Source organism: Trachurus trachurus (genome assembly GCF_905171665.1).
Source record: "Trachurus trachurus genome assembly, chromosome: 21".
NCBI classification, from domain to species: domain Eukaryota; kingdom Metazoa; phylum Chordata; class Actinopteri; order Carangiformes; family Carangidae; genus Trachurus; species Trachurus trachurus.
Window position 1 is genome coordinate 2,617,127 of NC_139899.1, and position 27,852 is coordinate 2,644,978.

Consider the following 27,852-nt stretch of genomic DNA (forward strand, 5'->3'; position numbering starts at 1 on the left):
GGGTGAAAACCTTAAAGAAGATGTGTGAGTCCTCTCCTGGTTGTATTGAAGTACCTACAGTAACAAGAACCCTCATGATAGGTCACAGCAAGATGTCTGTAATGAGTGGTCACATGACCCCACAGCTCTCTGATACACCGTCATGTGTATCATGAAAGTCTGTGGTCCTTGTTAGTGTTGGCTCTCTGGCCAAGTTGCTCATTTTCTGTGTTCACTGTGCAATGAAAATAGTCCAGGAGGAAATGGTCCAGTGTCTGATCAGAGTGTTGTCAGGAGGCAGGTGGCTGAAATAGAGACACAGGCTTTCAGGGGTTAACAGCTTTCTGACAGCTCAGTGTCAGTAACATGGTTGTAACGGTGCTTTCTCCAAACGGCAGACATGAGTCAGACGACTGTCCTTCATAACTTTCTTCCAGAGCCAGTTGGTCAGTGGTTTGGTGTCCATGAGTGGTTCTAAGTGATGAGTACAAATGAAACGATGCTGACATTTAGAGGTGAGCCTGGAAGACAAACAGAAAGAGCATGACAGAGAGAGGGGGGGGGGAGATGAGTAATTGTTTGTGAGCAGCTCCAGTGAGTCTCTGCAGAAACAACATGGGAGACAGTGTATCTGGGTCTGGAGTCTGCTGTGTCTGTGTCAAGATACTCTACTATGATTTATTTATAATAATTAGTGATGTTCGATACCACAAATTTCCTTTCCGATCCGATACTGAGTCAAATTCAGACTGGTATTGGCGATACCGATCCGATACCGATACTTTGTGCAAATGCACCTAATGTGCCTGGTAAATCTAATTTTAAAAAAGTCATAGCTTCCTAAGGATGCAAGACTTCAGAGTAACGTATTCATCTACTTATTTTAAACTCTGAAGTATATTGAGGTAGTGGCCTTGTTTACAATATAGCCGAAAATGGTGTTTATTTATTTGTAATATTATTTATAATTTTCCCACAGATATTACAGACTTCGTCTTCACTGTGGCGCTGAAATAGCTTCACACCTGACTCCTTTCCGCTCCGCCATTGACTCTACACAGACTGACTTTGTGAGCAGCATGCTCCTATGCTTACGCGTTACGCACTTACTCAGGCGGAAGAAAAAGTAGTTCCTACCAGGGCCGTAGCCAGGATTTTTGAAATACCGAGGTCATTTAGTCGTGGTGTGCGGGGGGGGGGGGGGGGGGGGGGGGGGGGTTGGGGTGCGGCTGTCAGAAATTTGGGGCAATTTTATATTAAAAGGCTTCAATCTGGTGCACTTTGACAGATAAAAACTACACACATCATATTAGATTAATCCCATTTTTATGATATTATCATCACTAGTGATCATCCAGAGAAGACCCAACTTCACTGAATTCTGATGAGAACTCACCACCTATTACAAACAGGAGACTAGCTCCTCACACTCGTAGCAGCCACAGAGTAGCAAAAATATTATATTATAAAGTTTAATTCCAGCTCGAAAAAAAAGTCTGAAATGCAATGTGAAGGTCCTGGTTGTTAACATAAAGATGAACAGGTTTATAGGGTGAAGTGTGCACTCTTTTTTACCATAGCTATAGCCTACTATTTTTGGGGTGACTTCCTTCTGAAGCGTCAGCTGTGTTCCTCACTTTGAAACAGGCCCAGGAAGTTTGTTTGCTTTTCCTTATAGTTAGCACAAACATACACCTGACTGCTCCTTTTTGAAGCAAATTTTGTTTTGTGTTATAATTGGTTATTCACGTTGTTTAGCTATGTAGTATTTCACATTTCTATGCATATTTTTTATTTGTAAAATATTGGTGTCAAACTTAATTTCAGTTGTATGGTCTTCTTTGAATGGGAAAATATGAAGAGGTCTAGGTGAAATCAAAATGAGCCAAAAACAGTTGTATTTGGATGGAGTGAATATTATGACACAGGCTATTAGTGAAATATAATTAGTTTTCCAAAGGTCAAATTCCACCTGGACATCTCTGATAATAGCCTACTGTAAAACAGCTGCAAAATTGCTCAAGTTCATTTTTTTTAGCATCTACTTTTACACAGTTAGCCTACACATTACTTATTCATTTGCCTGATATCCCATGATTCAAAGGTAGATTTTACTCTAATGTGATTTTTGTTTTGTTTTTTACTAGGCAGAGATGAAAAATTTACATTTTCTACTGTACTCCAGACATGTCTGTAGTAATCTCACAGGTCTTAGCTTTCTTTAAATAAATAAATAAAAAAGACTGAAATAAAACTAGGCTAATGGTTGCCTAAAAATTTTACACCGTATGCTCTTTGTTAAATCTGTCCAAAATTTTTTAGAAACAATTTCACAGTCTTTGCTGTTTGTGAAATTTTGTGCTAGTGCACCACATATGCTCACATCTTGTGCATCTCCTGGGGGCTAAGCCCCCCCTGTCCTTAAAACTTAGTGACGCCCCTGTCTGTAAACATAAAATGTATCGTGTCACTGTGCTTTTCACATAATGTTGATGGAAGAATGGACAGTGCAGTAGATGCCCCCTCAGTATAGTGTCTGCAGGAAAGAGGTCTCTCTCCCCCACTTACTGTAGCTCACCTAGTGCATAGTGCAGGACACAGACAGTAAACGGCGCTGAATTGACGCTATTAAACAGCTGTTTTCTCCGCATACATGAGGTCCCGTCCCGAAATAATACAGCGGTTCAAGTGCACGTACTGTATGTACGACACTTTTACAGTGTAACAACTGGTTGGAAAGAGCAGTTTATCTAGAGCCAACTCACTCAGTAGCCTTCTCCTCCATGCACACAGGCTCCGCGACGCGCTGTATCACTCGCTTTTTCCGCATGAATCGCCTTTTTTCCCGCAACCAGTAAACAAACACCAGCGTACGTGAGGGCGTCAATAAACAAGAGCATTATAGGCCTACCGGAATTGTTGTTTGGACAAGAGAGGAGTCACTCAGTCACCTTCCATCTGTCCTCCCTAATACTTTCACCGCACTTTTTTTTTTTTTTTTTAATTTCATTCATTAGGCCGAAAAAAATACCGAGGTCATGACCTCGGTGTCCTCAAGGTAGCTATGGCCTTGGTTCCTACCAACCGTGTGTCATTTAGACAAGATCTCAATAGTTTAGTTACTTTCCACCGTGTTCCTGTTAATGATATACATTACCACAGATCACTGAAGTATCAAAAGTATCGGTATTTTCATTTGAGAATCAATTCTAGAGCATACAGACCTGGTATCGGAAGTATCAATATTTCAGTATCGATCTGCACATCACTAATAATAATTGTTAGTAGAGAAAAGTGGGATCTTTATATTTTCTTATATTGTATATAGATTAAAGGGATACTTCACCCAAAATCGATAATTCACCAGTTTTCTACTCACCGTCATGCCAAGGAAGAGTTTGGAGAACTTTTGTAGTTATCAAAACTCTTTTGGAGTTCCAGGGGGGGTCCGACTAGCAACAGGTTTTTATATAATGGTGGCGGATGGAGTTCACTTTTGAATCGTCCAAAACACACAGTATGATCAGTACATTAATACCTCCATACTGCTCGTCTGTACTGACCCAAGTGTCCTGAACTCCTCCCACTAACCCGCTGTCTTGTGCACAGATAGAAGCAGTCGGTGTTAGTGTTGTTCTCACTGTGGTGAGAAGAACTCATCGTTCAGACTATGCAACACAACAATCTCTTGACCCACTGTGTTGAATGGAACAAAGCTAATTGTATGTCAAATCCGATTGGCCATCTACAAACTGTTTCCACACAGCAGGTTCATTTGGCAGCTGTCGAAACTATTGAGGCGCAGCACACAAGTGTTGCAGGAACAACGACTATACAGCGCAGTGTATTGTTATTGAGTTTTTTTGGAAAGCTATTCAGAGCGCCGCTGTCTGTGGCCCGCTTTCATTTTATCAACAAGCAGCTTCTCAAATTAAAAACACACTTGATATTTTCTGTGAAGTGCGCTGTAGTGCGCTGCAGTGAAATGAGAAAAACAGTGTTTTTTCAAGCGTTTGCTCAAAAACTGTTCATGTTCATGTGGAAAAAAAGATGTTTAACAGTCAAAACTGTGTGTAGAATCACTAGAAAAGAGAAACCACAGTGCAAACACCTGCTTACAAAGGAGAGTACTCACTCGTGATTTATACTCACAGAGATGCAGATGTCTGAGCACATCTGTCCTTGGAGACGACTGAGTGATTCAGTGAGAGAAAAGGTTGTCTTTTGTCTTTGCAATAAACAAAAGAAGTGAGCACAATGGCACATGACACAACTGAAAAACACAATAACTGTTCAATGCAAACCAGCACAAACACAACAGCCAGGATAAAGCCGGGGTTGTTGTGGTTCGTTCTCTTTTATATCATTTTATCAAACAAGAAAAGACACAGTTTTCCATTCTAGGAGTCACTGATGTGGAATTCATTGACCTCAATACACAAGCAACAATGTTACTATTGTATAGACATATTTTAATTGTTTGAATCATGTTGCCTCATCTAACTAATACAAAGCTAATTATAACCCGGCTGGCAACAGATTTTCATATAATGGCCCCCCCTGGAACTCCAAAAGTGTTTTGATAACTCTGAAAGTTCACCAAACCCTAGGAAATTGGTGAATTATTGATTTTGGGTGAAGTATTCCTTAAAATAGGTTTTAATAGGGTTTGTGCTGAAGCGGCTAAACACATGCTACATGTATCTCTGAATTCATTTATATTTTGACTGGCTGTGAGTTTCTCTATCATCCATCAAATCACTCTTATTGTAATCCCAACAATAATCCCTACCATAGTTGTTGTGTTAGTTGTGATGGAGGGTTCCTCCATCTGAGGGGCAATCATTTTCAATACAATATAGCTATCATCATATCTGTCTCCAGACTGATGAAAGCTGATAATTCAGAGCTGGTGTCATCTAATCAGAGGGTTGGTAGTTTGATGCCCTGCTCCTTCAGTCTGCTGCTAAACTGGCCCTGATGTGTCATCATTGTGTGCATCAGTGTGGTAGAAAAGCTACATGTGTGAATGGGTGAATGTGGCTTGTTGTGTTAAGTGACAACACCGTGTATGTGCAGTGCATTTACTTAAAGGGATATTTCAACATTTTGGGAAATTCGCCTATTGCCATAATCCATATAATTTTAGGAGTAGGCTCATTACCTTTAAATGTCGGTGCAAGCTATTTTTAGATCGGCGGGGCAGAGATACGAGCTGCTCAGAGCTACAGAGGCATATAGTATTTCCGGCTTTAACTAATCAAACTCATCAAATAGTTGTGACCTGCACATTCACCACACTATGAGATAATAACGGAACGTTACGAGACATATATTATATTATTTTATAGAATGGCAAATTTGCAGGTCACAACTTGTCCACAAGAGTGTTTTGGAGTTGTTGGATTGTGTATTTAGTTTGATGAGGGAAACATAGAAAGACCGTGCAGCTTGCGTGCTCCCCTGCCGATCTAAAAACAGCTTGCACCGACAATTAAAGGTAATTAATTTATCTACTAAAACTATAGGGATTATTACAATTGGCCAAAATGTTGAAAAATCCCTTTGACTGTGTGATATGTTTCACACACAAAGAACATACAAATACGCCCACACCCACCAGCTTGGCACTGGATTTTGACAGATTATGACTTTGACAGTTATTTACTGTAGGAGAGGTAAAAAAAAAATATTGATGACATTGTGTGGAGCCTTTAATTTCTGTTTACATTTCCACATCACTGTCGTATAATCTCATATGTGTACCACTGGTGATGTGGATGACAGTAGCACTCAGTCTGAACAGGGTTGTTATGCTGCTGTGTCTGAGGTCAAAGCAGTCTGTACATGTCAGAATGGCAACATCACTATAAACACAGACCTCCATCTATGTTGTTGCTCTGATGCTCCAGGGACCAGACACATCAATGATGTGTAAAGAGAAAAACACACACACACCTCCTCCCACATGCAAATTGCTCTTTAATGTGTGGGAGAGAATGTGCACACCACATACATGTACACTGCTTTGACCATGCATACCAATTACAGTGAAGTGAAAATATAAAATAAGCAGTAGCCTACATACACAGTCATTTCTCATAACATTAAATAATCATCTTCACATTTATTATCATCATTAGTTTTGCTTTTCACATAAATACAACAATATTACAATTCATAAAGGGAAAAAACTGTGTTTGTGCTCAGTGTTTTCGTGTGCATTGTTTAATACCATTGTTTATTGTGAGTCGCTCTGTGAATTGTTTCATACTATTGTGATATTTGCTGATCAGAGCCATGCAGTCTGGAGCGCCATGAACACGTCTGTAGACTCAGTAAATGAGGAGTTAAACAGGATTTGCAGCGATTGTAAAGTAAACTGATGCATGGTTTTTCTCCCATTTGTTACACAATCATTGGGATTGTATTTCTTCCTCCTCTGTGCTGTGTGGTGGCGGCAGGGTTTGTTTGTTTTTCTTCTTTTTTTCATTTTTTTTATAACTGACTGTGGGAGTGGGAATGAGGGATGTGGACTCACGCAAACACACCTTTATCATTCTGATGAAAATACTTCTGGTTTTGTGTGTTAACGTGAATCATGAAATAACGTGCATCTAGTCCCAGTGGTGCTTCACACATGATGTTTACACAAAGTGTGAATAGAACAGCGCTTTGTGAATAGAATTGTAAATGTGTGTGTGTGTGCTGCTGATCCACAGTACTTTACATTTTCACTATTTCAGCTTTTCCATTGTCCTGAGCAGATCCTGCGAACAGAATAGTCTTATTCTTTGCATGCCCGTGCAGACAGACAGATACAATTCAAATGACATTTTTATGGGAGCCATTTCCAATTACAACACCTAAAATGCACAATAAAGTAGCCTAGTGATAAGGCTGCTGCTGGGGACTATAATACAGCGTTAATTCCCTCGCCAACAGACCCAACATCTCCTTTCTTAGAGTCGTGCCTCAAATACTGCAACATTACATTTGTTGATATGTTTCATGAAGTTATTGTCAGTTTTTTCCCCCAGTGATCAGTGGTAGTGGTCATCAGCCAAAAATGTGTTCACAGTAAATATGTAGAGTTACATACAGTGTTAGGCTTCTGAACATGTCTGCCATGGGAAGTAGTTCCAACATCTGTAAACATAAATGGACGTGGGTTGTTCATAGCAGCTGTGGAACTGTTTCTGGAAAAAACAGGTGTTGCTTTTCATGCTTTACTTCAAAGTAAATTCCATTCCCCTTAATGCATTGTTCAATTTCATATGCTTATCTGAAAAAAAAAAAAAGGAACTATCCAGCCAATTTACATCAATGAAACAGACATATCAAACTGTGAGATGAATGAAGTTATGCTCCAAATGTTCTGGTGGGCTCCAGCAGTTCAACCCATGGATGGAACAGATGCTTATAAAACAACAATCTGTTTATAAAGGAGAAACTGTATATAGAGGCCCTGTAAAACTCAACAACAAATTCAATTATGAATTAAAAACATATTCAATAATTGAATCACGTCCATATCAGAGTGTCTTTAGCTGTGAAACTGCTATTATGAGAATGTTTTAAATCTGTTTTTTCTCCCACCTGTTGTTGCTGTTGGAGGGATGAGTGTCTGTGTTGCAGAAGACTGCTCACAGCTGTTGACATATTACATAAAACATATCAAAATTAAACATATAATATCAAAATTGTCAAAGGACAACTAAAAAGGAAAAAAAAAAAGAAAAAACCTGTGAAGAAAAGGAACTGTCTCCAGTTCAACTACTTACTGAGGTGGATCAAATCAGGAGTTACCTGCACCATTTAACTAATGGCAAATAAGTAGTTTTTGACTGACTCTGAATAAATGACTGTGGATAATAATGAGTTATTAGAATAACCCAGGCATGATAATTACCTGGGTTCTAGGAATAACATTAATCATAATCTGTGATACAAAGTCCCAGATATAGTCTCAGGGTAGTACATTATTTAACTGTAAATTTGTTTTCCTCACTCATTCTTTAATAACTACTCACATTGTTTTTGAGTTTGAGTTAGAACATTGTTCCATACATCTGAATAAAAATGTACAAGTAAATCCTTATATGTTAGTTTGCTCTTATTTCAACACTCTTGTACCAATCTCATATGTGATCCAGACGTTCAGCAGAGATAAGGGACTAACCCTAACACAATCCTGAAAACCAACATAGAGAAGACATTTGTTTCATTTGCATCAGACATTTTGCTTCATTTGTATCAGACTGGTTTTTAAAAGATCACAAAGTGCCTCGATTGCCAAGAAACAACTGAAATGTCTACATCAGACCTCCAAGGAGACTGTGAATGTAACATTCATATACTTCCAGCTGGGGATTATTTATCATATGCTAATCAGGCTCCGCTCTACATGTACATGATGATTTCATGACTTAATTATTAGTCACTGCTCCATAATGTGATTCCAACCCTCAGTTTTCCTGCGTTGGCTCAAAGATAGACAGAAGTGTGGAGAACAAATTGACTCTTGGGTGCTTCATTGCATCACCTAACACAAATTGAAATACTCTCAGGACTCTTACATCTCTGCAACACTTGTGTCTAACTCATCCTGCAGAGAATCAATAGCCTGACAGCTCCAGACCCATTTGCATCTGCGAATGAGTCTGGAACATCTCGGCTCATTTTCGATTTTGAAGGATTGTTATCAACTGTTGCGGATCGAAACGCCTCTGGATGCAACCGGATCGAAGAGCGTGATGAAAAATGTAAACAGACTACACAGAGGAGCTTATGGAACATCAATATATTTCTAGTTCAACATAACAGATATTTGACATGATATTATTTACTGACCAAAATTCAGCCTCACAATATATCTAATGAAACATTGAGGTGAACATCCTGAGGTGTCTTTGGAAACCCATGGAGTCTTACCTGGCCTGGAGCTGTGAGACAGTGATTCCCAGTTGGTCTTTTCCCTGTGGAGAGATGAGGAAATGACTGTAGGCTCTGCATTTTCACTCTGCCCCGACCTGTTGGCGACCAGCTGATGAATTAATCTTTACCAGATCCTGCTTATATCTGCTTTATCAACACATACTGTAAGTGCAGCTGTTTGTTCTTGTTCAACAGACAGTGTCCTGTCCAGTCTCATAGTGCTGAGGTAGCAGTTTTAACAGACTCTCTACATCAGCAACAAAAGCAGCAGAGAATAAGATGGGAAATATTTAGTGAGTTTCAACGGATTCTAACTCTTTAACTCAAGGATTCCAATAATTGTAATAGTGATTTTAACTTTGTGTGAATTGTGGCGTGCACATAGTGTCCTGTTTGCTCTAATTTTCACAAGCCCACTTGCAGCAGGACCTCAACTTCACGGATGCAACTGCAGCCAGACTCGAGCTGAAAATAAAACACCAAAAACATGAATCCCATAACCACCAGGGGCCAGGCACTGGAAGAGGTTGATAAATTCACATACTTGATACTTGATTTGACAATTCACATTCACTTGGAAGTGTAATTGCAGTGGATGGTGGGACAGAGGAGGACATGGAGTCCTAACCCTAAACCTAAAGCAACATTCACTATTTTAAATAGAATCTGGCAAAGCAAAAACATCTCCCTGAAGACCAAACTCAAAATCTCCAGACCATAGGCTACTGCTGTATGGTTCCAGAACCTGGAAGACCACCTCCATTACTGATTAACTGCAGACTTTCATCAACCACTACTTGGGATGCATCGACAGGATCTTCTGGCCAAACAAAATCAGCAACATCAAACTTTGGGAACGCACCAAACAAGATACAGTGGAGGTACAGCTGAAAAGTGGTCACGCAGGTCACACACTGAGAAGAAACAACACAGCTATAGAACGAATCGCCATGTTGTTTACAACTACTTCCGGGTAGAAAACCAGCATGAGAACAATAGTGACTGACGAGAGTTTCGCTATATCTAATTTTTCATGTCACTACAGTAGGCTATATCGCCATTTAGACTAATCTGATGTTTGTAAGGTTTATAAAACCAATGATCGGACAAACATTACTATTTATGTGTGCACATTTTTGTAATTAGTCATGGTTATCAGAGATTAGCCGGGCTAACGGCTACCTGTTTAACTTTAATAACTCAGTGACTCAATAAATGGTCCATGAAAAAATATTTTCTCCAGCGGATATCTTAGTTACAACATGACTGAGCTAACTGGAGTAGTTTCATGTCGTGTCCAACAACGGGAGGGTTTTAACAGCTGACGTCCTGATGTTAGCTTAGCTACCGCTGTTAGCTGTCCCTGTCAGCTGAGCCATTGATGCTTTCTACACACTGTGATTCCCCCAAACTGAATAAATACAACACATAGCAACACAAAACACACACACAGAAATAGTAATGTTTCTTCAATCATTTCGAATTTGTCTAAACGGTGATAGGGCGTGAAAAATATGATATAAAGCCTATAGCTAAACTCTCATTTGTTACTGTTCTCATTCAAATTACGTGCTGGTTTTCTACCCGGAAGTAACAACAAGGCGATTCGGTGTATAAGCAAATGGCACTAACGTGGAACCAACAAGGCAAGCAAGGTGGAAGAAGACCCCAAAACTACCTGGAGAAGGAGCACAGAACAAAATTCAAAGGAGAAGGGACTGACATGGAAACAAGTGGAAGGTTGAAGACAGACGAGGGTGGAAACGGTTCATCAATGGCCTATGTTCCAAAAGGAATACAAAGGTCTAAGTAAATAGTTAATTGGACACATCAGTGTCCCACAGAAAGCATATTGGACAAAAGCCATGCCAGGACCTTGACCTCTGTCTTACATTAGTAGCATGTGGTAGATCTGGGCCATTTCGTCAGCTCAGTGTCCTCATATATTGTGGAAAGGAGGAGGTTTGGAAACCATCAAGACTCACCCTGGAGTTATCTGTCCAGGAGCAACTTTGATCCCCTGACCGAGGATCCAGTGATCACTAACGGAGCTTCAGAAGCCCTGCAGAGATGAAGAAGCTGCCAGAGAGAGGACTATCTCAGCAGCGCTCCATCAGGCTGGAGCAGCTGGAAAGAGACCACTCAGAGCTTGGAGTACGTATCATTTCTGAATTCATTCTGCTGCATCTGTCAGTGAAGTGAAATTATCAATAAATGCCAAGAACCAGTTCCTTTGGCAGCCACGTGGGCCCGAACCACGACAGAACCACCACCACCACCACATCCGTCAGAATGGTTTGGGGTCGTGAGCTGTTCCTCTGATTCTCCACTTCTTCTTCTTCTCATCGTTTTGCTAGAGGCTGATTTCTTTCATCACTTCACAGAACTTTGTACCAGAGCACCAGTTTCTCTTTCTGTGTGTTTTGTGAACTGTCTGAAGCCTCATTTCTAAAACAGTGTGCAGGATCTATACTAACAGTGCACATGTAAAGTGGTAAGCCTCTTTATTCTGGCTTTATTAATCCCCCAAATGAATTCAGAGGAATATACTTACAAAGAGGATTATCACTGTCAAATCAACTTTAGATGGGGATGTATCTACTTGGAGGTTAATTTTCATGAATTTCCCCTGAGCTCTGATCTCAGCTCCTTGCCTCACTTCTATAATGACTGCACCGTTTAGCATCAAAAGAAAATGTGCAACACAACATGTAATAGGAGCAAGTTATGATTAAAACAGAGCTCACTTTTGGTCACAGATTTTCCCAGAACACCTGACACCCTTTTCCCCCCCCGCCCCCCCCCCCCCCCGCCGGTTTCTGTTACAAAGCGACGCTGGCTGCTGTGACTAAGGAACAGCTAGACACCTTTATGTTTCATGCAAGTAGTTCTAACAGGAAATGGAAAAGTGTTCATTTATCACGCCAGAGGTCCATTACGGTCCCTGTGTCCAATGGCGGTGAAATTGCTTGTTACAAATCACACCATGCGTCCTCCTCCTTGTTCCGTTGTGTAATTTGATGGCCGGGGGAACATTTCGCTGTTGATGAACAAAAGCAGGTTTGATAATGAGCTCTGCCGCTTGATGGGACTGAGACAGCGGAGTTTTAAAAAAGGTGCTATCTCCTCCTGAGACGGACGGAGCCGACGTGTTCATCATCAAAGTGACAGACATAATCTATGGAGAATAATGGCCTGCCCCGACACCCCTGTCTCCAGTCAACTCATGAATTCATCATAATCACGCTGTTGTATACCGATGTGTCAAAGGCTACCATACATCTTGTTCTGTTTTTCTCTGGTCAGCAGACTCCTGTGCGTATCGCAAAGGGCCTTTTTTCATGATTAGAAGTACACTTAGATAATCACTGAGACGCTGATTATTGCAGCTGGAGAGACCCTGATTTTAATAATCACAAAATGAATGTTAATGAACTTGTAGTGTGAAAATAAGCAAAAAGCACTAATTAACCCAATCATCAATTGCAAAAGCTTTTAGTTGAGTTGATGTCTGAGTATAAACAGGAACTGATTTAATGAGCCACATTCTTCCTTACCAGACTTCTTACTTTCAAATCATTAAATGGTCAATTAAAAAATGTCTGAAATGTGTTGCAGAGCTACTTGCAGATCAACATCTGTCAGAACAAGCATTATGTTGGTCTGTGAAGCAGCTATTACTGTATGTAAAACAGCTCCTCTGTTGATTAGTGTCTGTGTCTTGTCTTATGCATGTTCAAAATACCTTTACTACAAATACTGTATATTATGTACAGTATGTAAAGTAAATGAAAGTAGTTTGAGTTTGAAACTTCTCTTAAAGAACAGTTAAGCTTTTTATTTTTAAACCCTCACTTGAGAGTTTATCAAGGAACTTTTGATGAATACTCTTGAGTTCCTGAAATCACAGGCGAAAGAAAGATGTGCGTCATCCCTCGTCTAAAAATGGCTTTTCCGGAAAGAAAAAGGAAAAATCAATAGAAGAAAAAAATTAAAGGGACAGTATGGGACTTTATTGGCTTTTTATTGACAAAAATCAAATGTCGCTTTCATAAATACGTATATATACGTATATATACGTACGCCCGCATACAAACGAGCGCTTTCTCGTACCTTAGAATGAGATGTTACAAGTCGTTACAAACATACAGGGGGGGGTTCACCGAACCTTCTCTGCCATGTTGAATCGCCATGTTTTACGTTCAGTGTCACCGTGGCTGTAAGTAACCTCAAACTCGGGCCGCCGGAGCTTCTCGGCTCGGGGAGAAAGTTTTCCAGACAGCGCCTGTTAAAACTGTCACCACCGTGTAGCTAGTGTGAGGAAGGACGGAGGCACTGGTGTTGCCTTCAGGTGCAGTCAGACACCTGAATGACGCCGTGAGTGACGCCGTCGGCAAACCAACTGGATGTTATTTTACTCGACGAGAGAAAGCCGGTAAAACGTGGGTCAGGTAAACAATACGACATCACCATGACAACATATTGTCACGCCTGTATTGTTTTGCCTCGTGCTGGCGGACCGTTTGTTTACATAGAGGCTTGTTTATCCTGATACATGCAGCGTGTGTTGTTTTTCTGACTTCTGCCCGAGTTTACGTAAACGCAACAGCAAGAATACGTGCCGACATGCAACCGCACCGCTAGATGGGGGTAAATCTCACATACTGTCCCTTTAAGTTAAATGTGACCTTTGTTCTCAATGAATGTGAATGCAACATACTTTACTAAATCCTAAGCCTCAACTTTAGCCCTATATGTTTGAATTGAAGATATTTCCTCACATTACTTTTCAGGTGGTTTTGTGTTATGATCAGTGTGCTTCTAGTTCACCACGGCAACGGGAGAAGCTAAGATATGAGTTATAGTGGGTTTTTACAGGTAACCTGAATTCAGTTTTAATGCTTAGAGGTTCAGCTCTCTTAGTCAATAAACAGAATCTGAAACCCAGACAACAACTTGCTTTCTGGGGGGTGACTAAAGCTGCTTCTTTTCTGTTACTTTCTAAAACTGGCAGTTTGACATTCACAGACATTCCATACTTTGTCTGATGTGCAAATATGAGAGAAAAGCAGTATTTGAAACACACAAGGAGTCACTGTCACTGTGAAAGTGTTTAGTGTGCAACTGACACATCTCAAAGAGCAATTCTGAAAATTACACTTCTACACAACTACGCACAACATCAACTATGTGCATGTAGTGTATTGTAAATGGGAATGGACAAAATGTAGCTAAATTACAAATTGGGCAAGTTCCAAATGTGTTGATGCTGGACACATCAGCTTATGTTCACAAAGACATCAAAAACATATTTGGTCCACAACAAAATACCTGATCTTGTATCTGCTGTAGTTGTGGTCTTGAGGCTGTGAATGGGACCTCAGTCTCTTATTTACCTAGCTGTGCTCTATTGAATGCAGTGCTTCACTAATTTCAGAAAGTATGTTGCATGTGCAGAGAATCCACTGTGCAATTGCATTTCAGTAGTCTATAAAGATCATTGTTTAAATGGCACATTACAGACTTGGTTGTGTTGTATGGTCTGGAGCTCAGCAGGATCGGCTGTGTATTAAATGCAGATAGTAGAGCCACAATGTTTTTTTGATGTAGCCTACCAGTTATTGGAATGCACAGTAGAAGAAACTGAATATTTGATCTGCCTGCAATAAAATGATGTGTAGATAAACACTGCTGGTGTAAAAGTTTTAGAACACACCAATTTTTTGATTGAAATTCAAGCAGTTGAAGTTCAATGAATAGCTTGAAATGGAATTGAAGGCGACATATTATGGAACTGTCACTTTTTGAAGACTCTCTAACATACAGTATATTTGGGTGCCTTCCGGCCCCTAAAATGTGAAAATTGACAAAAAAATCTGTAATGTGCAGGCTACCTAAATCCACGTGATTTTATGAGCTGTTCCCCCCAGTGATGTAACTAGGATTCTAATTTACAAAACCCCACCCCTACCTGGTACCAGTAGAAGGGGTGGGGCAAGCAGTGGTTCATCTACATTTAAAGGGCCAGGCCGTTCTGAACAGGGCTGTTTAGAGAGGATGAAAAGAGCTGTGATGTTTGATCCTTGAGGTATTTTGACCGAAGCATGTCACAGACATGTCTTTAAGACACCTGGGGACTATTTTAATTTGTGGAAAGGGGGTATCCTTGAAGGTGAGTGGTGAACTGACAGAGATTAAACAAAAAAATAAAAATAAAGGTAAGGTTACCCAAAACTTAAAAAAAAAGAAAAAAGTTAAGAATACATTTTGGTTAATAAATTGAGTCCATGATTTCCTTTTTAACTTCAAATGTTAATTTGTTCTATGCTTTCATTTAATTCAGACATCATTTTCAATAAAAAACTGTAAGAAGTGGGGTGTTCTAAAACTTTTAATCGGTAGTGTACATGTCTTTGTAAACCCACACAGAAGGATGTTATGTGTAACCATGGGTTTCCAAGACCTACCAGAGGAAACTGTTTCTCCCAGTTGGGAGAACCATGGCGTCTGCCAGGATTTCAAAGGAGGTTAAATGTAAAGCAACTGGACTTAGTTATTTGTCTAGGAAGACGTTTCACCTCTCATCCAAGAGGCTTCATCAGTTCATGTACGCAACTGACCAGGCTGGGACTGGTCCAACTATCTGGTGTGGAGACTCACTATTTGACCTCTTGTGTGGGCGTTCACAAGGGTGATGATGTCACTGTTGTGCTCCAAGTGCCAACGACAGTCGTTAAAATGACTGTCTTTGATGGAAAGTGGTTTCGACTTCGTTAGTGCCCTATGTGTTACTGTATAACCACAGTCGTTGGAGTCACTTACCACTTGTGAACAGTTGTTGTTCTTTGAGGCTAGATTGTTGAATCTGGACAGTCCATACCAGGCCTGAGGAGTTTGCTCTCCTGTGTTGGGCCATGCGTTTATGCAGTGGTTGTTTTGTTTCTCCAATGTAGAGGTCTTTGCATTCCTTGTTGCATTGGACTGCATACACCAGATTGCTTTTGTGGGTGTGTGGTGTTCTGTCCTTGGGATGTACCAGTCTCTGTCTGAGTGTGTTGCTGGGTTTGAAATACACAGGGATACGGTGTTTGTTAAAGATCCTCCTGAGTTTTTCTGATACTCCAGACACATATGGAATGACTATGTTGTTTCTCTTGTTTTGTCTTTCTTTCTCAACCACTTTGCTGGTTTTCTTTCTGGAAGCAGCTGCAGTTTTCACAAAGGTCCAGTTAGGGTAACCACAAGTTGTGAGGGCGCCTCTCAGGTGCTTGTGTTCTGCCCCTTGGGCCTGTGAGCTGGTGGGCACGTTATCAGCTCTGTGTTGCAAAGTTCTGATAACACCAAGCTTATGTTCCAGAGGGTGGTGAGAGTCGAAAAGTAGATATTGGTCTGTATGTGTGGGTTTTCTGTATACCCCAATGTGGAGGCTCCTGTCCTTTTTCATATGGACGTCACAATCTAAGAAAGGCAGACTATTGTCCTTGACCTCCTCTCTGGTGAACTTCTGCTGCCAGGAGTTACTGAGGAGAGGGACATCTGGACTAACTTACTTAACCTGCCTTCACCTTAAACTGACTCAAGACAAGTGGCAGAGAATAGCTGAATAGACGGATGAGGAAAACATCATGACACACCATGCATCATTAATATTTCAGGAAGGTGAATGTTGCTCTCTGCAACTTATGGTAACCTATAACGATAGACTGTAAATAAAGATGGATGTAGCTGCTATGATGTAACTAGCAGTAAAGCTTTCGAGCTCAGTGAGCTGTCTATCTAGCCATTTCCTGAATTTACCAAACTCAGCTAATCCACATAGGACAGAGAGGAGGTCGACGTGTGGTCGCTCAGTGGTCAGTGTTGCCCAGAGCAACCACAGCCTCAATTATGCAGAACTTTAAGCTTTATTAAACTTTAACGAGTGATTTATATAGAAATTCAACCCCATTCCAGTTGTCAGTTAATTATCTGTGGAGACTAAAAGTGTTGTGTACCACATGTAAACCTGTTTATTTCTGCTGTGATTTGGACATGTTAACATGGGAGTCTATGATTAATTATCAGTAGGAACACATACACCATATTTGTTTGTCTTAGTCGTATCTGTTCCCTCCACCATCCAGCATCTTCAAAAATATCATTTAAATCACATCCACAGATTCACAGCGTTTCTCTCTCTACAGTCATTTAGCACAAGGACAACACAGATGCGAGAAACATTCTAATTAAGCAGCGACATTTAAAACGTTTCTCCGCTGCTGTCGTGACTGCGCTGCAAACACCATCAAAGCGGTATTCTAAGCTGTACGAATCAAACACCAGGAATTATTTACAAGTGCCATGTAGCTCCATCCTGCTGAGGATACCACGGCACGCCACAATCAAACACAACAATCCTTCTCTCCACATCTCAAAAAAAAAAAAAAAAATCCACCCCTCTCAAGTGGCATCCATCGCTGACAGCCTTATCAAGGGCTCATCACCGAGCTGTCACCTAGGAGGGGTGCGTGCTGAATGATGCTGACATCTTTTTTGAGGGAACAAGAGAGGAAGAGGAAGAGCAGTCAAAGTTACGATACAATTGCATTTTTTCCTTCCCGGAGAATTGTCTTTTTGTAACAGCGAGGAGCGAGCTCCAAATGAGGAGTGAAGGTTGGGTGGTGAGTGGAATCAGCCGAGCAGCAGTCTCTGTGCAACTGATCTGTTGCCGAGGGGAATGGAGTGGCTCTACAGTATTTATCACATCGCTGCGGGCTGAGCTTACTGTAATACTCCAGCTCATTAGTATGCAGAGGCACACAGGTGCTCAGCCATTATCTCAATGAATCCTAAAACAAAGGTAAATTCTCTGGACATTTCATGACACAAATTAACAGCAGCTCCAACGTGGGGCACCGCAGACTGAAAATTGAATATACATGATAATAAATGCAATTATTTAGCAGTGATAGCAAGAGATTAGCCACAATTATATTTGTTACACAGTTGTGCAAGTGGTAAATGATCTGCTATGATGGTATGATTTATATACTTGAAAATATGTTTTTAAAGACTGTTCTGGGTTCTTTTTTGCATAAAGTGTGAATCATTCATTTCACCTAAGGCACAATTTGGATATTTCTAAAGGCTTTTGAGTTTGTTTAAATCTAGAGTCACACTCTACAGTACACAGGTGACCATGAGTTAAAGGAACATTCTGTCAGTTTGGTAAATACACTCACTTGCTATCTCCTATTATAATTCTATGTGTTAAGGAGGCATGGCTTCTGATTAGATTAGATTAGTTTAGCCCTTACAAGATATGCAAAAGTAGTATAATTTATATATAAGTGTGGGTTAAAGTGGAGTACACTGAAAAAAGAGTGATGTAAGGTTTTATGTACAATACAAACAGGACATTTGCATTTAGTTATTTATGTAAAGTATTAAGAGTACAGCTCAAAGCAGTTTGTTTATCTTAAACAGGATGTTGATGCAATGCATTCTGGGTCTGATGCATGTTCAGACAGAGACACCAAGCTAACTCAGTACCCATGGTTGTGTTATATGTACAAATCTAGAGGCCCTGCGATATGATATTATCACAATACTTATAAAAATATTAAAATGCTGTGATATATTGCAGTTTAAAGTGATGTCTCCAAATGAAAACTTTGTTATCATGTTTTTTTTTAATTATAAGACAAACTTCATGATGTGTTCAGATCAATCCTTGCATCCACAGATACAATATTGCCATGCAAAATATCACAATAATATCAACTTTTTTTTCCCCACCCCTAAAAGCTAAATACTGTTAAAAAAAAAAAAAAAAGAAAAAACGATGGCCCATTCATTGAAGACAACACTAAATTTGTCACCAAGTCAACTCGTATAATTTAAGCACAAAATCTTTCAGAACTTCATCACCTCAAAGATTGAGCCGAACCCCAGTTTCTTTCAGGGGAACAATGAAACAGATGAGTGGTCTCTAACAGCACAAAGAGCACAATTTGTATTATATTTGATTAGTATTATATTCCCAATTGTATGATCCTCATATTGTACATGGCATGTGTATCAATAGCTGGCATATGTGTGTAATCCATATGAAACATCTTGTTAAAGGCAGTCTGTCGATAAACTCTTTGTGTTTTTCTTTTATTTATTGCGATATTATTTTTGATTGAGTTCTTGCTGATTTGTCAGCCGCATTGTGTGAAACCCAGCACCCTCTCTCCTTTTATGCAGCTCTTTGTAATTTGAACAACAGAGCACAGCAAAGCATTGTTCTCACTGGAAAACTGTGCTGTGTTATTGCTGTCACTTGTCCAATTAAACACAGGGAAGCTCATTCTCTGGCATGGAAAAGGCTAAATGGAAAAAAAAAGAAGCAGGAAATGACTAACTCATATTAAGTACACAACACCAGGTTGGGAAAAGCTACTGTTGCAAGAAAAAATCACAAGATGAAATAAACACAAAATGTATGAAATGAACTTTAGAATTAATGGACCATTAGTGATAATCAGGACCTCTATTACTAAATGAAGAAAACAAAGGTCTATTGATAATGACCTCTGACTTGTATGTCTTGTTTCTACTGTAGGTCTACCAGCATTCATTCCTAGCATCATACCTGATCTACAACCTGCACACAAGGTAAGAAACCTACTACACTGCATACAGAGCATTGATCATTTTATTTCATTGTGTCCTCTATCAACATTGATTATTTAAAGGGATAGTTCAACATTTTGGCGAATTGGCCCAGTGCCATAATCCCTATAGTCATAGCAGTAGGTTTTTTTACCTTTAATTGTCAATGCAAGCTATTTTTAGAACGGTGGAGCAGAGCCATGAGCTGCTAAGAGCTACGCTACGGAGGCTAATGGGATTTCTTGGTTTCCCTCATCAAACTCATCAAATACACAATCCAACAACTCCGAAACGCTCTGGTAGACAAGTTGTGACCTGCACATTCACCACGCTATGAGATAATAACACAACGTTACGAGACAGAGTTGTTTTCGAGGTGAATGCAGAGACTGCTTGTCGAAAAACTGCGCCCGATGGGAACGCACATCAGCGGTTTTGCATGAATTTACCTCGAAAACAACTCTGTCTCGTAACGTTCTGTTATTATCTCATAGCGTGGTGAATGTCCAGGTCACAACTTGTCCACCAGAGCATTTTGGAGTTGTTGGATTGTGTATTTGATGAGTTTGATGAGGGAAACCAAGAAATCCCACCTCTGTAGCGTAGGTCTGAGCAGCTCACAGCTCTGCTCCGCTGTTCTAAAAATAGCTTGCACCGACAAGTAAAGATAATAAACCTACTCCTAAAACTGTAGGGATCATGGCAATGTGCCAATTTGCCAAAATGTTCAACTATCCCTTTAAGGCCAAGAAGTGTTAGTGCTTTTTTCCCCCCCTAGTTTTCATGAGACTTTTTTTTAACGAAACAATTGTATTATTGTTCATGATCAACAAAAACGGCTGAAGCAGGTAAACCCTCAGCATTTCTTGTTTATGACAGATGAGACTACACAAACTTATACACATTGTAAAACGTATAACATTATCCACCACTCCAAGGATTGCCTACTTGTTGGCTTCGTGGAAAACTAATGCAGGAGGGAGGAGGGTTAGCAAAACAGCGAAAGCGACCCGACTTGCATAATTCCCCTTTAAAATGCCTGGTATTTTATAGGTGGAACTGATTAATGAAGGGTCATTACTGACCACGGCTATACTGTAGTTAAAGTTAGTGACTGTATCTGATCTGAGGTTTAAATGATCGTTTGGGGCCGGTGTGTAATAGCTCATGGTTTTCATTGTCCATGCATCAGAGAGGTTCGGGAGCTGAATCCTCCTGAGGTGTCGGACTCTGTCCTGCAGTTCGCCTCGTGGGGTGTTCACGGTCAGCAGCTGGTGAGTAGTTTCCAAGGTCAAGTTAAGGTGACTCATAAAAAAAATTAAAAACTGTGAAGAGTTGGAAAGAATCTTCCATTACTGGGGCGGTGTTTAGCCCGGATCGATTCCCGCGTCGGGCAGCCCTTTCCTGCAAGTCATTCCCCCTCTCTCTGCCTCCCCATTTCCTGTCTCTCTCAACTGTCCTATCAGTAAAGGCATGAAAAGCCAAAAAAATATACTAAAAAAAAAAGAATCTTCCATTACGCAGTCAGTATTGTAGAGTAATCTAATGCTGATGAGTTTTTATTGAAATGTTTATTCTAACAAGTCACAGAACATCTATTTTTATTTCAAAGACTGCATGCGCTATATTAGGGGATCCCATCAAGGAAAACCAAATTTCAATTATGCAACACCTCCTCAACAGATGCAAGAAGCACATTTAATACTATAATCCTTCTTGTTTCATTGTTTCTCACAGCACATGCATAGAATTCACTTCAAAAATCATTCTTATTGTATGACTTTAGGTGTGAAAAACTCATTTTCACTCATCCATCAATTGAGAAAGTCATCAGCTGATTGAAAATAAACAAAGTCACAGCCTCGGTTTGCTTTTCACTCTCGTGATTTAAAATGAAGACACCTTGCAGTTCGCAGACAGATGGAATTAAATGTTTAATTTCATGTCTTATGTGAATAAATGTATTCCTTCCTCCTGCTCTGAGGTGGAGGCTGGTCAAGGACTCTTTTTGGCTTGAAAGGTGTTGTCACATTACATGTTAAAATAAACAGTTATTATGAATTCAATTGGCCCTCCCTGAATAAATAAAGGTGAAATGAAAACTAAATGAAGAGATAATTAACTGAAAATCAATGAATCAAGCTCCAGTTAGAATAAATCATGTCGGGTTGCCCAGGCTGTCTTGGTGAAATCTGAACAATCAGTTCATCGTTTTCCCCAGTGCAGCTTTAAGGAAAAGAATTAACCCTTTGATAGCATCTTTATCTCGTTTCCTCAGTATTTATACTTGCACTCAGTGGAACCTGTTCTCCGGGAAGCCCTGCAGGAGTGCATCACCGAGCTAATGATAATATAATGTATTCATTACTCATGAAATGATTAAGGATTCACTTTTATCAGTGATAGAAAATGATGGGATGGACAAGGCAGGGGAGATATTGGAAATTTAACTTAGGGTTGTTTGAAATCATGTTGCAGGATTCTTCCAGGTGGCAAATATATTGTACTGGTCACAATTACAGAGAAGGACATACATGTTTCAACCTATGAACTGTTTTTACCTCTTAAAAGGAGAATTCCGGTCATTTTTGACCCCTAAATCGTTGTCCTGATGGTCACCAAGTGTTGGGGGGAGCAAAGAATGCGACTAAAATGTTTATACTGTTTATACTGTACATTATATGAGTTCAGTGGTGTGTCATAAGGATTCCAGTCATGTACCATAGATATTTGATTGTTTTTTGAGTGTTTGTTGTGGTTGAAAAAATTGCCCCATAGGTTAGCGTTGTCGCTAGCGCCGTCTAGCCATGGTCTAACTCTGCCTGCGTTTTTTGCTCCCCCCAACACTGGATGACCATCACGAAAACGATATAGGGGTAGAATTCTCCTTTAAGGTTGCCCCCCAATCTTCCTTGTAATTTCAACATGCAGAAAAGCTGACGCCATCTTTGTGTCTCACTGCACCGCCCCTCCTTCCTTGCACATGTTTAGAGTTTTCTCTATGTGAATATGTAAGTCTTTTTTTTTGCCTTGATCTTAATTCTCTATATTTCCTCTCCTTCAGATCTATATATTTGAAAACAACATTTACTACCAAACAGATGTTCACAGCAGCTCGTGGAGACTCACGTCCTCAGGACAGGAGGGGGTCGTCTTCAATGGCATCGCAGACTGGCTGTATGAGGGTAAGAGACAGAGCAGCAGGAAGCAGCTGCTGCAGGTATTCAAATGCTGCTTTGAGGATCTAGTACTACTGAACAGTTATTGAGTATTTAAAATCACGAAAGGCTTCTCGTGAAAGAGAACTGAAATGAGAATTTAATTGGTTAATGATGTTTCTTTTTCAAATTTTTTCAAGCAATAAATTGGAACTGACAACTATAATGGAAATGTTATTTGAAGGCAATGCAAATGTAAATCATTAATACTTGAATCCAACTTTCAAACAAGTTGTGTCAGAGTTTTTCTTCAGTCCTACAGAGCTCCTACAGTCTCTCAGGCTGTAGAGCCTATATGTAGCCTGAATAACATTTTCTTCAAGGCAGAATGATTTTTAAATCTCTCAACACCTGTTCCATTGCACTGTATATTCCAGACATGAGAATCTGTAGCTGGATTGCAACAGTGTGGGCAGCCCTATAGTCATGAATGTCACTGGCCGACCGGTTCCACTTCATAAAGGAGTGCTGAGCTAACAGTCTACCGAGCTGCTCCAGTTTCCCAGCTGCCTGGGAGCTGCAGGGAAGAAGATGAGCTCTTCCAATACAATGGATGCAAAACTAGTTTAAACTAGTCCAGAAGTACAACCTGCAAGAGAGAGGAGACTTTGGGAAGGGTTTATCATCTTAGAAACTGTGTTGTTAAAAAGAATCAGTCAGGTGGAACAGGTAACCTAATTGTTGACTATCTGAAAAACCCTCTTAATTATAAAGCATCTACATTTTACAAAATCTAACCAGTGACATATGTGACAGTTTGAGAATAATTTGGCAGAGAGACCTTGACTGTGAAACTGACAGAGAAACATGGTCACAGGTCTTGGCTGCCAATGGTAAACACATCAGGGAAACTAGAGGGAAATGTATTCAATATAAAATTGTACACTGTTACTGTTGGACACCAAATAGGCTTTTCCAAAATTGGATTAATAAATGGCAATACATGTTGGAAATATATAAAAGATATGGGCAGCTTCTTTCATCTATGTGGGAATGCCCCCTGGTCAACCCATTCTGGCAGAAGGTTTTTAAAATACTAGGACTTACTTTTCCAGTGTCTCCAGGTTAATGCCTTTTAGTGGATACAACAGAAACACCAACCTTGACAAAAAGTGCATACTGTAATTCAGTTGTGATGGTTGGGATAGCGTCAGCTGCCAGGAAAAGCACTGGAAATCACCCACACAACCAGCACTGTGAGAGAGGAAACCTTTAATGAGCAAGACAGCATCATATGAGGTTATGCTACTGTAGGGAGGATAAAGAGCAAAAGGCCGGTGACATCAGGATGCTGGGATAACTGCCTGTATTACTATTATTTTTATTTATTTATTATTCTCTTATATTATTCTAACTTATTTTTCCCAGAAGACTTGTGACTTCTCATGGTTTTGTCTTACCTTACCCTTTGTGTCTATGTATATTGTACCATTTGATCTGCTTTTTTACTGTTTATAAATGAAAAAATAAATTACAAAAAAAACAAAACAACTCTTTTTAAACTACTTTCATTACATATGCAATTATTACAAAAGGAAGCAGAGGAATAACATCATATACAGAACACTCATTTGTAATACATTAGCCTAACTACTATTTTTACTATAACAATCAAATACTACTGTTAAATATCTAAGAACAAAGAAAATTAATATTAAAAGCAGTCAATAAAAATAATGTTATTAATGACTTAATACCATTGACTTATACAATTAAAGTGAAGAGGTCCAATATGAGTTCATTCTCAGGTCCTACCTTTAGTCCAGTTTTGAGCATAAGACCTAAAAGCTAGCTCGTCAAAGGTTTTCATAATGTTTTCATGTTGTGTGAGAGAAACTTTTGGGATTGTTGCCCGCTCAACATTTTCTCAAATGTCTTTTGCTGTTGAGTTGGATTAACAGTTACCAAGCTGCCCTCTCCTGGCTTCTGATTGGACTTCTCTTGGTTCTCTAGAGGAGGTGTTACACACTCAGGTGGCCCACTGGTGGTCACCCGACGGATCCAGACTGGCCTACCTGACCGTCAACGACTCCCTGGTCCCCAACATGCTCCTGCCTCGCTTCACAGGATCTCTGTACCCCAGAGGGAAGGAGTACCCTTACCCAAAGGTAAGAGAAGCACTAGAAACAATTACATCCATCAGAACTCCCACCGCTCCCAGCATCCTTTAGCTTTACTTGATACTGTACAGCAGCCATTCCAGCCTGACAGCGCTGCAGCTCATGTAGCAGCTTCACTGTATCAAACCAGCTCTATGAATAATACAGCTACAAGCTCTGTGCTTTAGTTTATCCATGAAGGTTCGCGGATCCTTTTCTTGTTTAATTCATGTTAACGCTGACTTGCTATCCTTTGAAGAGGGAAGATTGTGGGGATCTGAGGCGCTGGGAGGAGGAAGGAGTATGATATGCTTTATAAAGGCCCGTTAACACACCTCCCATCCATTGATGTGGATGTTGAGCGTATCAAATGGCTCTTAGATGGGAGACAGGTTGTGGAAAAGTGGTGGAATGGGGGTCATAAGTGAGAGGGCAATCTCATTTGCCGGCTCAGACACACATGGGGGAGTGGGGGGCTCACAGGAAGACTTTTAATTAATGAAGCACCATGCTACCCACGGTGTGTATACCGTAATACACACACATTTTGTTGCTTATATCTTTGAATGAGGTCAGCGTGGTAATCTTGTGGGACTAAATGAAGCAGCGTTTTAATTTCCTTCTCCTTCCTTTTGTCCGTGAGAGCGCTAATGGTGTAAAGCATTTTGACAATAATGCATCAGGTTTAGTCACTCGGGGATACAGTACATGTAATGTGTGTAGTGGAATACAAAGCATAGAAAGCACAAGAGACTCTGCTTCATGGGTAGCATGTGCCTGTGCTTAAGAAAATACCCAGTTAATGTTTGCATGGCGTTCAGACTGACAGACTGACATTCAGGATTTTTGTGTAGATATTTGCAAATAACAAGATTAATTGCTGTTCCTCCTGGGCTCACAGACTGTGAGGGCGTCTCTAAGCTCAGCAGAGGCCTGCGCTGCAAAGCAAACACACTACAAAAGTGATATTCAACAAAGTCAACAATGACTACAATATAAAAAGGAAGCACTATAGAAATAATATAATGGCATTTTTATCTTTTGTCTGATGAACAAACTATGATGTATATCTTTTGGATGCAGATAAGAACAGCTAATGTGAAAGCATCAACGCTGTCAGGAATCCTAACTCGTGTTCAATTTTAATGAATCTGCTTTATCACTGTGCGTTCACACCTGTCATGGCCCTGAGCCTGCCGCCATTTAGTGGCTCGGTTTTCTGTTGTTTTGGACTCTGGTTTTCTTCAGTTCCTGTTTTATTTTGTAGCTCTGTTCTTGTGCATTTTGTTCTAGTGTTACTTCCTGTGTTTCACCTCGTCAGCCCTGCCCTGCTCCTTGTGTGTCTCCACCAATCAGGTTTCTTTGCCCTCCTGTCTCCTCACCTGATGCTTGTTGCTTTGATTAGTTCTGTTGTATTTAGTCTTGTGTGTCTTTCAGTTCCTTGTCCGATTGTTTGTCGCCTGGCTGTCTTTACACTGCACGGTTCAAGTGGCCCAATTCCGATTTTTTCCTCTCAAGTGGCTCAGATCGGATCTGTAACATGAACGTGTAAACGGGACAAATGCGCATTGAATCGGATATTGTCAGATCAGATTCAGCTCCGTTATATGTGGAAATAAATCAGATACAAATCGGATCTCTGCCAATGCGTCTGCAGTCTAAACAGACAGATCGGATCTTTCCTGGCAATGCGTGTCATACATCATCAATAATAATATTAATTCACGTGCTCACGCGTCTCGCTGAACCTCTGTAGCCTGTGATTGACACGTGGGTCTGACCTGGACTACTGTGGCCAGCTGTAATCACTGTCACAGGCGTTACACTGTTTCATTTTTGTGGTGTCCACGCGTCTGTTTTTTTCCCCCCTCACTAGTTGTTGTTTTCATATAGGCCTACAGTAACATTCATTTCTATGCGGATCGATACGAGGGCAAGCGAAGGAGTGTGAAAAAAGAGAGTGCGCAAGATAAACACCAGATTTCACATTTTCCTACCAGCAAAAACTGAACCGAGCCGATAAGAAATCAAGAGAGGAAAAACAAACATAGTATACAAATGTGTGAGGCTGTCCCGTCCTCACTACGTGAGCGACGGAGGATCGAACGGTGGCACAACTGTCACCGTCACTGTCAGCTGCTCATCTCACAGCAGCTCCGCTCCATGCAGACACTTCACTAACGTTTGTAACGTTCACTTTGTAAGTGACGTGTTGGATATAAACTCTGAACACCAGACTCACCTTTGTTTAAAAATATTATTATATTATTACGTGACAATCTCCTGAAATCACTAGTTTATTTCCAGCGGGTTTTTTCATGCAAGCACAGCAGGTGTAAATGCAGATTATCAGATATGGGTCACTTCTGATAGAACATGTAAATAGACCATCAAAAAAATCGGATATAGGCAACAAATCGGAATTGGGCATCAAGGCCTGCAGTGTAAAGACGGTGTTCTGTTCCTGCCTGTTATTAGTTATTAAACGTCAGTTTGCAAGTATCTACCTGTGTTTGCTCCTGCATTTGGGTCCACCTGCTCTCCCCACATCCTGACAACACCAAAAGCTTCCAAAGCGTCAAAAACGCTCGAGGGTGGGCTTCAGACAAGACATCTTCCAAAACGGAAAATATTTTCAGCCGCTTTGACCGCTCGTCACGTGACTGACGTCAAAGTTTGATCACGCTGTCATTGGGGAGCCGAAGGAAAAAAAAAGGCAGCCGAAGGACATCTCTATTCTGACAGGTTGCCGCTGAACCGCGTCATAGCTAATTACCCTAAAGTTAACCAGGGCTTAACTTCTCGTCTGGTGACGCTTTGGACGCTTTGGAAGCACAGTGACGGCAGTTGACGCTTTGGACGCTCAGGGCCTGTCCCATTCCTCCACACTTGGCTCAGTGCACTTGGTTACGCACACACTTTGGTGACGTTTTGCCGGCGGAACGTATATTTGCATATAGTGTGCAAGCATGGATTAAGTG

The 27,852-nt window shown here is 40.5% G+C and overlaps 1 protein-coding gene across 1 annotated transcript in view; it reads left to right on the forward strand.

Moving 5' to 3' along the window:
* Positions 1 to 27,852, forward strand: part of LOC311004741 (inactive dipeptidyl peptidase 10-like) — a gene marked incomplete at both ends in the record, with an annotated part of 174,006 nt that overhangs the window by 126,783 nt on the left and 19,371 nt on the right. Inside the window, 4 exons of the mRNA XM_083996910.1 lie at positions 19,505 to 19,557; positions 20,747 to 20,828; positions 22,619 to 22,739; positions 24,726 to 24,880. Of these exons, the coding sequence (XP_083853036.1) occupies positions 19,505 to 19,557; positions 20,747 to 20,828; positions 22,619 to 22,739; positions 24,726 to 24,880 (411 nt within the window). The remainder of the gene's footprint in view (positions 1 to 19,504; positions 19,558 to 20,746; positions 20,829 to 22,618; positions 22,740 to 24,725; positions 24,881 to 27,852) is intronic.